Below are 12,223 nucleotides of genomic sequence, written 5' to 3' on the forward strand. Positions count from 1 at the left end.
TGTGGTCATAAAATTAGATATCCATTTTTCTCTGTAATAAAGTTTGTCTCTTGTTGTCCACTGAAGAGACGTCTCCTCAGTGGAGCTTCTGATGAAGTATCATCAAGGGATCCGTGCTGAAATTGAGACCCGTGGGCCAAAGTTTAATCAGTGTGTGCAACTTGGACAGGCTCTCCTGGAACGCAAGCACAAGGACTCTGCAGAGGTATCCATTCCTAGGAAGCAACAAGCACAACAGTTTGCCAGTGTCCAGATTGTGTTTATTTACACTTTTTCTCCTCACAGATTAAAGAGAAGCTGATGCAACTGGTAGAGAAGAGAAAAGAGATGATGCTCAAATGGGATGATCGATGGGACTGGCTCAGACTTTGTAAGTCAACACACATACTAACTATAGCCCTTTTGTTTACTACAACTACTCATGATTATATCTCCTCCTAGTACTGGAGGTATGTCAGTTTGCTCGAGATGCTTCTGTGGCAGAGGCATGGTTGATTGCCCAGGAGCCATATGTGGCCAGCAAGGACGTGGGTCAGACAGTCGATGAGGTTGAAAAACTGCTCAAAAGGCATGAAGCATTTGAAAAATCTACTGCAACATGGGAAGAGCGTTTCTCAGCATTGGAACGTCTTACAACAGTATGTTTTTTTTTTTTTTACCTTATCACATCCTTCATTCATCTCATACAATACCATTACACCGTGTCATAAGAACACACAAAGCGACAAGATTCCAACGACAAGCAATTTGACTGTATGCACCAGACGTGACATGACAGAAACATTTAAATTCCTGCTATTCAGATGCTCAGATTAATGTGCTGCACTCACAATACAGACAGGTTATAATTTATTCAATAAAAATTAAATATCTTTAACATTATTAAAAGTATGTGATGAGTGACTGATGTTGTTGGTTTGCACTGTTACAGTTCTAACATTTATGTTTAAATTTTATGTAGTAATTTTATTTTTAAAATCTGCTACCACTTCTAGTTTATCAATAAATGTCTTGAATGGTATTAAATGGTAGTCAAACTCATACTGATAACATTTAACAATGAATAAAGGCCTCAATCAGCACCCGAGGTGATCATTGTTATAGTAGTTTATGCTGTTGTTTCAGCCGTGACATTGCAGAAATAGAAACCATTTCTAAAGCTGAAAATTTGTGTCGCCATTGCGGATGGTTATGACAGAAATTTACTTTTTACATGAAAAAAATACTTTCATCATATGTCACAGCCTCTCATCACGTGTAGTTAGGACATGGTGCCAGTACTAAATACATTATTGATACATCATATCCAGTAAATTATTAGCAATTATGACAGAAATCATTTACATTTACTTTAGAGAATGCAAAACACATTCTAAACTATTTATATTTTGTTGTAGTTGGAGTTGTTGGAAATTCGGAAACAACAACAAGAAATACAACAGTACAGACAAGAGGCAGAGAAAGAAAGCAGGTAAATATGAGATTTAGAGGACTCTCCTGTAAAAGTCTAGATCTCAATATTCTATATTAAACCTTAAAATTTGACCTCCAGGAGAGAGGACACTGGTTTTGCAGAGGAGTCTTCACAACTTTACCCTACAGAAGAACAGTCTCTGGTAAGTTTAGTACATTTTTGTAAGAATCTCACCATTATCCATCATCTTTCTTTTCACAAAATGAACATTTGACCATGATCAAATATACAATGTGAAAGTAAATCTGACACATTTTAATGTACACGTAATACTCTATATTATAACTTCTTACCTTATTGTACTGCAAAATATTTGTACCTGAGCTTAATACTTGTGTGCTCTTTAGTCTGGTTTAGGAGTAATAGAGCCTAGTTCTGGTGGAGTTGATGGCACAGCAGGGGAATCCACTGTGCCTTTAATCTCTGAGATGCAGGAAAGTGTCTCACTAGAGCTGGACCCTTCCACATCCATTCAAGTTACCAAAGAGACAGAAAAAGCTGCCTCGCTTCCTACAGAATCTACACAAGTTCAACCAGTCCTGATGGAGGGAACTCTAGCCCGCAAGCATGAGTTGGAGGGACCTAACAAGAAGGCACCCAACAGGTTAGTTGTTGTTTTTGTTGGCCAGCAAATAATAATGATCAAATTATTGATGTTTGCTGAAATAAGCATTAAAAGACTGACAACAAAATGTCTTTACTCAGGTCCTGGAACAATCTGTATTGTGTGCTTAAACCTGGACACCTCTCTATCTACAAGGATGCCAAGAGCTTTAGTCACAGTGTAACCTTCCATGGTGAGGAACCCCTGACCCTCACCAATTCTTCATGCGAGATCTTGACCAACTATAAGAAAAAGAAGCAGGTGTTCAAACTCCGGTAAGGCTCTTGGTTATCAAACGTAAATATTAAGTTTAAAACAAAAATGTATTTTATTGTTATGATAAGCATTACAAGATTGCTTGTTGCCTAGCTTACCAGTTTTATCCCTGTTCCATTCCCTTGTTTTTTAGACTTGGAGATGGAAGTGAATATCTGTTCCAGTGTAAAGACGAGGTTAGCTATTGACTGCTTCTTCTTAGTTAGTTAACGTAATCTTAAGCCAGTAAAGAACTTTAATAATGGCCTTTTATGTTTTGACCACAGGAGGAGCTTCAGAACTGGACTCAGGCTATTGAGCAGGCTGCACAAGTTCAAATAGAAGAACCAGTTGCAGGGCCATCAGGAGTGAAGGCACTAAGCCTACCTCCACCTTCCTCCACGACTCTAGAGGTTCCCTCAACGAAGAAGGACAAGGAAAAGAGGTTTAGTCTGTTTGCTAAGAAGAAATAAACACCTGGACAGAATGTGACACAGGTGAAATAGAACAAATTTATAACACCTTTTTTTTTTTTTTCCATCATATTAATTTGTAAGAATTTAGCTATATGAAATGTAGATTACACTGCTGCCTGTATCTAAGCTAATGAAGTGTTGCTAATGTCCACATGTTTTACTCTTTATGTTTTTTGTTGTATTTTTCTTATACCAGAGTCACATAACACATTCACTCTGTATACAAATAAAAGCACAGGAACCTGATCGATTTAACCAAATATTTGTAAAAAAAAAAGGGTTTCTTTTTGTCTTGAATTTTTAATGTACTGATCTTCTAGACATGCTTCAGTATTTATTTTAACTATTAATAATATTAATAGTTTTCATAATCTGCCTTATTTCTTTAAAATGGTTGCAAAAGTAATACTGTGCTCTTTGCATTGGAACTTGTAGAATTTTCATAGAGTTTGACATTGGAGATGTGTTTCTTGCGTAAATGCCGCTCTGCTCACTGATGGATAGGTGTGGTGGATAGGTGTTTAACACTGTATACTATTGCGCTGACATGCAATCAGCACAGTGTTTAGAATGCTTTTAGATTGTGCTTTTAGAGTGTTGTGAAAGATATTTTCCACTATTCCAATTAACATATAAATATTATTATTTCAAAGTCCGCATGAACCGGAAGTTGCTGAGAATTGTATCTCAGTATGTTGATGTATTTCCAACTAAAACTAAATGCTGAGTAGGGGGCGGGGCTTTCTTTTGCATCTTTCTCTCATTGCATAACTATCATAATAGAGACGTGGTTAAGGATATTGATATACAGCTGCTATGGAAGCCCTCGGGTTGATGTCATCAGAAGGATCACCACTCCAAACTCGGAAGCAAATGGTCTGACATGTGATTGAAAATTATCAAAACATTGGATAAACATATTTTTTTTCATTGGATGAACTTGCATGGATTAATTATTCATTTTAAGAATAACAATGTGAGCTAGCAATATGAACATTGTAAATTTTGATTTCACTTAGACTTTAAAAACATTATTTTATATATATTCAAATATTAAAATATTATTGCTATGATGTATTATGGTACTAAAGAAAAGCTAAAGAGTAGAAAGGCAGACTGTCTTGTTCCAAAATCTCAGATATGTTGACTTTTACAAAGCATGAATATGATTTATTTTAAAATGGTGCTATATTTTAATAAGGAGTTCTGCCCTCTAATAACTCAGGTTGCCCAGGATTGCTGTCCCAGGCCTAAATCCCTTTCTAAATACTCGAATACTAGGACAGCAAAACCATAATAAGCACTAAACATACTATTTATATCACCATAACAATAATGTAAATTTAAAAGAGATGTGCAAATTTTGGATGATGAAACATAAATCACTCACTCACACAGGAGAATTATACAGTACAAGTATGAATTTAGAAGTAATTGTACCGGTAATCAACAATAATGACAACAATCATAAAAAAATCTTGCATACTTTTATATACTATAGGCCCATATCATACTAATTAAAACATTATCTATGAATTGGCGACGTAGTGGCGCAGTAGGTAGTGCTATCGCCTCATAGCAAGAAAGTTGCTGGTTCGAGCCTCGGCTGGGTCAGTCGACGTTTCTGTGTGGAGTTTGCATGTTCTCCCTGTGTTCGCGTGGGTTTGCTCCGGTTTCCCCCACAGTCCAATTACATGCTGTACAGGTGAATTGGATAGGCTAAATTGTTAGTAGTGTATGAGTGTGTATGGATGTTTCCCAGAGATGGGTTGTGGCTGGAAGGGCATCCGCTGCATAGAACATGCATAAGTAGGCGGTTCATTCCATTGTGGCGACCCTGGATTAATAAAGGGACTAAGCTGAAAAGAAAATGAATGAATGTATTTATGCATTTGGAAATTATATTTTATCTGTTCTTTTCCTTTCGTTTACATATATATGGATTATTTATGCCAGTCACTGCAAGCTAAAACAAGTCATTTTTTAAAAGAAGAAACATTTTAACAGTAGTTAAATTTCATCTCACTGTTGGGTATTTGGATGTCAACACAGGCTCATTAGGTTGGAATATGTTTACATGTTATAAAAGTCAGTCTGGTACTTTATTAAGGTACCATTTTGGTTGCTTGTACATTCACTACATCCTGGACCTTCTCATACTGCATTCAATGAACTACATAAGCTTATATCCTCTATTATACTTTTAATTCTGTATGTTCAATGCAGAATCACATAATAATTTGAAAGCAAGGTATGACTCATTTTGGGAGTATGGAAATCAATAAACTCTGTTTGCAGTAACCTTTGATCCTTGTCTGCTTAACTCTTATATTGCGCAGCTGGTCGATTTGACCTGAAACAAAAAACTAACTTGTCAAAATGGTTAGGTATTAAATTTTATTTCCTCATTTAAGGTCATGGACAAGCCTGCTAAATTTAATTTGATGTTTGCCATTAACAATTTCATTGTTATCTGCAGCTTCACAGACCTAAAAATACAAATAAAATTAGGATATATTTTGTTAGTAAGGTTTTCAGCTGCTTTCTGGTGGTATTTTCCTTCAATCTGCAGTCACTACTTTATTATTTCTTGCCTATGGGGATTAAAAAATCAGTCCTGCAATTCCTGTCCAATCAAATCACACTTACAAAGTAAATCGCATCATATGGAACTACCTTAAGACCCGCAGCAAACGTTGGAAGCATTAAAAGTGTCCAAGAAGATACTTTAAACATATTGACCCAAAGACTGTGTCACTGGTGAGGAGATGATAAATGTTTGATGACTGAAATGGCCCTAAACAATAACTAAATAGACTACAGAATGTTACGTTTACACACAAACTCATGCACAAATTACCTGTAGAACCATTAACCTTTCCCAGCGTAATTCTCACTTCTCACTACTATTGAGTACTTTTAAAAGGGCTACTTTTTACTCATTATTTGAGTAATATTGATAACTAATACTTTTACTCTACTCGCTTACCCTTTTTGGCCAAGTAATAGTACTTTTACTTGAGTAGGATTTTTCAGTTCCACCACTGATCGCTGACTATCTTGCTAGCCAATTTGGAAAAAAGTGACATAATTCTAGTTTTTAAATAAAATGCAACAATACTTTTAATTTATTTTAAATGTTTACATTTATTTCAACAGCTTAAAAAATTATCTTGTTTATTTCTGTTGCCATTATAGAGTGTTTGAAGAATTATAGTAATTACTGTTTTAGTTTGATTTGCAATGAGTCTGGTAAGTGGTTACTAGGGTCATAAAAATGCACCCACAACTCAAACATAACTTGTGAAAATAAAATATATCTTGTTTATTAAAATGTGTCTATCGGTCAGCTGCTCAGAACGTGTCATGAGCATAGCCTTCTGTCAGCTTAAGTGGTAAGAATTACTTTTTAAATATATAATGATAAGACATAATTAGTGAATAATTCCACTCTGGCTTGATTGGTTTTATTGACTTATTTATTACTCGGAAGAGATAGACGAAAACAGAATGATCAGGGAGACTGGATATTATTCTAACCAAGTGATTTGGGTAAGTTTTGGTAATGGTAAGAAGTGGGAAAATACCCAGACCCATTGAACTTCAAGACCTCAATGACTAATGTCTCATGTGACAAATTGCACCACAGGAAAAATTCAAATAGACTCTATTCAAGACATTTAAGAAGACTTAATATAATGCTGGTAAAAAATGAGTGGAGAATTCCCGCGCGCGCTTGATTAACTTAAAAGAATTTGATTGGTTGAACACTTCCATAAGTTATTGAATTAATCAATTGCTAAAATAAGCAGTGAATGTTACAGCAAAACTTTAAATGGTCTACAATAGAGGAATGTAAATGTTTACTTTAAGTAGCATTGAAACCCGTACATTTCCAAAAAATGAGGGTAAATGACTAAAATTCCTAATAAACAGAGTTATTTAAAAAAAAAAACATGCTTTACCTCCTGAGGGTGCCATCGAGCTGCACCGCGGAGGTCTCTTTGGTTGTCGCGACAACACTTTGCCCGGTCGGTTACGTCATTTGAATGAAACCCAGTACACACGAGTCAGATATTGGTCGTTTACTGCCTCCCACCGGTGGAGACGCGGTAGCTGATTGGCTGTCGAGCATGTCACTCGACTGTGCTCTTCATGCTGGTACAGGTTGAATGCACGGTGGTGGTAAAGTAACTCTAGCAAGCATTGAGGGTAAACGTAGAGAACTTTAAGTTTGATAGGACAAGTCAGCGTAGACGGTATTCCTAATGTATCTGCAACGTTTCACTTTTGGAATTGCAAATAGTTTAAAAGTTGTTTAAACTATTACCACGGGGGATGTTTTTTTATTACCAGAATGGAGTTGGTTCGCGTCTCCTGCATTGTTCTACGGTGGAAAGAATTGTGGAGTACATGAACCCCTAGAAGAATCCGACGCACTTTGTTTTTTATTTATTTATGTGGACGCACTTTCAGTTGCAAACAGTTTGAACTCTTTTAAGTGTGTGTTATTCATCTCAAAATGGATATTACAGTGTCTGAACTGATGAGTAACTTCATGGATTCGCCGCTTGTGGTTTGGGTAAGTCACAAAGACATGGCACCTGCACAGTGTTTGTATTTGCGTTGTGTATTTATTTATTTATTTATTTATTTATTCATTTTAATCAAATTTAAAAAACAAAGACACTAACGTTCTCTTTATTTTGTCGTTGTTTGTAATTACATTAAAATTCAGCTATAACTTTAAACCAGGTTATGCTGTTTTTTCTTAGTTTTTTGTATATTATACATATTTTTAATAAATATACTGAATTGTCTATTTGCATGCTTAAAAAAGTTAATACAGCTAAAAGTTATTTTTAAAATACAAGTATATATTTTGGTAAATGTTGTAGCAAATATTATTTACTATATTGATCAATGGCTCTAAATGTTAAACAATTTAAATAAGTATATTTTAAACATAACAACAGATTGTTTATTTTTGGTGTACACGATCTGCAATCCGACATGCAGAGTTTAATTGGCTTTTGATATGTTTTGGGTGAAACCTGCAAAACTTCCTATGACCCCCTTAACCTGACCCCTGTGTCCTGTTCGCCTGTGGTTTCTCTGGCCACTTGCATTTTCCTTCTCATACGTCACTATCTTAACCCATGTTAGACAATCATCCACACCCCCATGTTGTCATATATGATGTTGCCTGATATTCTATAACAGATGAAAACAAAACAGTCATATTGTAAAGAAAAGATGGCTCTTTAGGATAAGTTGGAGGGATAATTAAACCAGAAATGAACATTTGCTATTAATTAACTTTTTCAGGGAAGTATTGATGGATATTTTTTAGCTGACATCACAGAATTTGGTGATTCATTTAACGCAAGTCAGCAGCTACCAGTACTTTTGAGAGTTAAATAAATAAATTATTTAATAAATACACCAACAAATAAAAAAAATACATTAGGCTCCAGGCATGGCCTGGTATAAGATTCTGATGGTGTGATAACCTTGGATAAAATTTCTGCTCAAAAATATATTCTTTTTAAATGTCTGGGTAAAAAATAAAAACTTCTTTACCCCTTTGAAAACAATATATTTTATTTTGTGAAAGATTTAAAATATTTCGGTGCAGTAAACATGTCAGGCTAAATAATTCAAGTAAATAATTGACTTCTGCTGTCTTTATTAGTTTCTTTACAATTTAAAACAGCACATTTGAATATCTTTTGTGCTGGTGATACTGTTGTCCTAAAAAAAACATAAATACATTTTTTTAAACATACCTTAGAAACGGTATTACAGAAAATGTTGGTTTTCAAACCTTAACTTTTCCAAACCGTGGTATACCTTAAAAATGGTTATCATCCCATGCCTAAATACATAAAGCATTGAAAAAACGATTTACACAAAAAAATTAGGTAAGGGGTTGCAAATAGTTTACATTACTAAATTTACTTTCTTTCTTTAAAGTCAGCCCATATGCAATGTAGCTTTTTTTTCAGTGAGGTCTTAGGAAGTGAAACGATTGGTCTCTGCTAACATTGTTTACAGCATTATTAACTTTAATCCACACACAGCCTTTGCAAACTCCGTGTATTGTCAGAAATCATGGGTATTCATTTTGTTTAGCATGTAAGATGTTGTTTTGAATCTCTAAGTGCTGGTAGTTGTTGAATTGCAACTGTTTCAGCTAAAAGTCTACTTGAATCTTTTCCTTATGAAAATAGAAATCCCCTACATCCTAAATAACCTATTGGCTAGCAAATTAACAGCATATTTTAATTTTCCTGGGTCTTTAAACAAAGATTAATTTATACATTCAACATTTTCTCATTTTGTACATGCAGCTGTTATACACGTTGCTCTTTATACATGTTGCAGTTAAGTTCTGAAACCGAAAGCGTGGTTGATTTACTGTGCAGCTGTTCGTGTATCCTGTCATGAAATTACTACTTTTATTTTTTTTTTCACAGGTTAAAACTTTTGGACCTCTTGGGTTCAGTTCAGAAGACAAGCTCTCCATGTTCATGGATTTAGTGGATGGTGTTTTCCTCCATAAGATAATGACACACATGTAAGTGGCTGTGCTTGAGTGTGACTGGGCATATATGTTGTTATCTAGCAGCTGTTGTGGACCTATCTTTTTTTTTTTCATTAGAAACCACATCCTATCCCTTCCTGTCTGCCATCCAACTGTGCAGACACTCAATCTGAATCTTCACGCTCCATCGGTTTTGTTCCTCTTGTATAATTAGTGTTAATAAAGCGTCTGTGACAGATTTGGGCCTGTACTTTCAAAGTCATGTGTAACATCAGATTGCAAGCACGCAGTATACTTTTTTTTTAGCTACATTTGACTGCATTTTTAGGCCACGGAAGTTTAGTTAGCTCGAGCTGTAACCTCAACTAACCAGGTGACTAGACAGCACTTTTGTGTGCCTCTAGCTCATGAACAAGGAAATCTCTTATTTTGAGAGCATTTGCATCATGTAAAACAGCTCATTACACATTTTTTGACATCCAGAGTTTGATCCTTTTTTAATTTTTTTGATAAAACTGTTGATAGCGTTTTAAACCTACTACACAAGCTTTGGCCTTTAACCTACTTTTACTCAAACAGACTTGCCGCCTTCTCTGCCTTAATCAGGGGCTTATACACTAGACCTTCTCAGACAAAGGGAATGTTTTCTCTGTTAATGTGTTGAGTGGAGGGGTGGTGGTGGTGGGGGGGGGGGTCTTTTATATCTAATGGGAGGATGACACATGTGCTGGATGAGCCGCTCTTAGACAGTCTAGTCGCTGTCCCTGATAGATTATTGTCCCCTGGTGTCATGTTCTCTGCATATCATATCACTCTGAGGACTGACTACATCACTTCCATTTACTCATTCATTCATTCATTCATTCATTCATTTTCTTTATTAATATGGGGTTGCCATAGCAGAATGAAACGGAAACTCATCCAGCATTTGTTTTACGCAGCGAATGCCCTTCCAGCTGCAACCCATTACTGGGAAACATTCATACACACACATTCACACACATACACTACCGACAATTTAGCTTTACCCAATTCACATCATCTACTGCCAAAGTTCAGTTACAAAACTCAAAACCACAAAAACGGAGGATGTGTGAAAGTTTCTGGATGTGCTCTTGATATCGATTATGCATCTATGCAGACTTGAGCAACGACCTCGCGCTATAAGTTGCAGAAGTCATCGTGACTAAATAGAGGAGGTGGGAAGCAAGCATTTGGTAGATTAATTAATAAAGTTTAGAAATCTAACTTTATAACTAATCTCAAGAGTTTCCCTATACGAGACTGTAAAAGTAAACATTACCATGAAAATCTTAATAAAGGCATAAACACATTAAGGGTGTATATTTGCTAAAATTTATATTAAAATCTGTTTTATTTGTATTGTGCAAAGTACATTTGTAAGGTTTTTGTGCATGTTATGTATTTCAAGAGTTCACACTTAGCTGATGATTAATTATAAGCTTGTTTGGCATGTCCCGGGAGAGAGCCTGAGCTCACAAGATCCTCGAGCCCGGGGCTCCCTCCCGTTGCAAGATGAGAGGGGAGTTTGAGCTTAGGTAGATCTCGAGAACTCTGCTGTAGTAACTAATGAACAGATAGTGATTGCTCTTAAGAGATAACTACTTACTAGGAGCATGTCTATAGTGCCGATTTGGATTAGTCAATTAACTTATGTTGCATGTTTTTGGACGGTGGAAGGAAACCGGGAAACCCATGTGAGCAGGGAGAGAAAGTACAAACTCCGCACAGAAACGTCTGCTGGTTTGGTAAAGCCTGGTAACCAGAGACATTCTTGCTGTGAGACAGTGCTAACCACTGGGCCACCGTGTCACCCATCTAGGAAGAGGAAAGAGTAGGGGTGGATAGGGGAATTTTTCAAAACATAGATAGCGGTGGTACGGAACCCAGGGTATTTGTAGTAGCCTAGGAGTCGTCTGATTGATGCATTGAGAATCCAGCTGCTAGCAATCATAACCATGTGATCCTCTCGAAATTAGTTTATAAATAAACTTCACTTCAAGAGTTCACACTTAGCTGATGATTAATTATAAATTTGTTTGTTGCTGTCCCGGGAGAGAGCTCTGAGCTCATAAGATCCTCAAGCCTTAAAAAAAGCCAAGAAAAGTTAAAGGAAGAAAAAAGGGGGGAAAGGTAGTGAAGGAGCTCCTGTGGTAATAGGAGGGGGAATGGGGGAAAGGTAGACTCATATTAATACCTAGAAATGCATGTGGGTGGAAGTGGGATTGCTCTCCTGTGGTGTAAGAATGCTAAGAAGGTTTGGAATGGGTGTGCGGGGGAGGGCATATCAAAACTGTATATAGAATGTCCTTTGCAAAATTGATCTTTTTTTGCTTTGCTTAATAAAGAAAGATAGAGTTTCTTCATCCTGCAAAGTTAGATCAGATATGGTGAGGGGATTGTGGAATTGAAATTTGATGTTAGTTCAGAATATCTCAAAAACTAAAAAGGCTAGTTTAAATAAGGCACAGAGGGTGTGGCCTCAGGTGTGGTGTATCAGACGATGTCTATATTTATCACCATAAACGTAAAATCTTTATATCTATCCTTTTTATAAGATTTTCACTTTGCCAATCGCTTTGTGCAGCTGATTTAACACTTAAGTGAAATGTTTTAGCTGTCTGACAGTATAAATAATAAAAAAATAACAAAAGAACAATCTCAATTTAGCATTTACTACTGTTCAAGTTTTCAACAACCAAAGACATTACAAGTTATTGGATATTATTGTTCAACATTAGAAAAAAACATGGTTTGTAACAAGTAAAAGGTAAGTTAATGGTCACAGAATTTTCAGTTTTGGATGAACTCTCCTTTTAATGGCGAGTATGGTTAATTTAGGGTGA

At 35.9% G+C, this 12,223-nt stretch overlaps 2 protein-coding genes across 8 annotated transcripts in view; both read left to right on the plus strand.

Annotated features, from left to right (window-relative positions):
- The window catches only part of sptb (spectrin, beta, erythrocytic), a 34,391-nt gene extending 29,276 nt beyond the window's left edge, over positions 1-5,115 (plus strand). For 4 of the 5 annotated variants that reach the window (XM_005158850.5, XM_005158851.6, XM_073927471.1 and 1 more), the window contains 9 exons: positions 67-205; positions 286-370; positions 442-638; positions 1,398-1,471; positions 1,553-1,616; positions 1,822-2,078; positions 2,180-2,353; positions 2,488-2,530; positions 2,621-5,115. In XM_005158850.5, coding sequence (XP_005158907.1) covers positions 67-205; positions 286-370; positions 442-638; positions 1,398-1,471; positions 1,553-1,616; positions 1,822-2,078; positions 2,180-2,353; positions 2,488-2,530; positions 2,621-2,806 — 1,219 coding nt within the window. In that variant the 3' untranslated portion in view covers positions 2,807-5,115. 5 annotated transcript variants of the gene reach the window in all.
- Positions 5,116-6,872: 1,757 nt separating this feature from the next.
- ccdc88c (coiled-coil domain containing 88C) overlaps positions 6,873-12,223 on the plus strand; it is a 112,358-nt gene continuing 107,007 nt past the window's right edge. For 2 of the 3 annotated variants that reach the window (XR_012392729.1, XM_073927271.1), the window contains exons 1-2: positions 6,997-7,391; positions 9,289-9,389. Coding sequence is in view for 2 of the 3 variants with exons in the window: in XM_073927271.1 (XP_073783372.1) it covers positions 7,332-7,391; positions 9,289-9,389 (161 nt within the window). In the remaining variant the exon portion in view is untranslated. Of the gene's footprint in view, positions 7,392-9,288; positions 9,390-12,223 lie in introns of all 3 variants that reach the window. The other variant, NM_001423870.1, reaches the window with a different exon arrangement.

The sequence above is a fragment of the Danio rerio genome, chromosome 17 (assembly GCF_049306965.1).
Source record: "Danio rerio strain Tuebingen ecotype United States chromosome 17, GRCz12tu, whole genome shotgun sequence".
Lineage (NCBI taxonomy): Eukaryota > Metazoa > Chordata > Actinopteri > Cypriniformes > Danionidae > Danio > Danio rerio.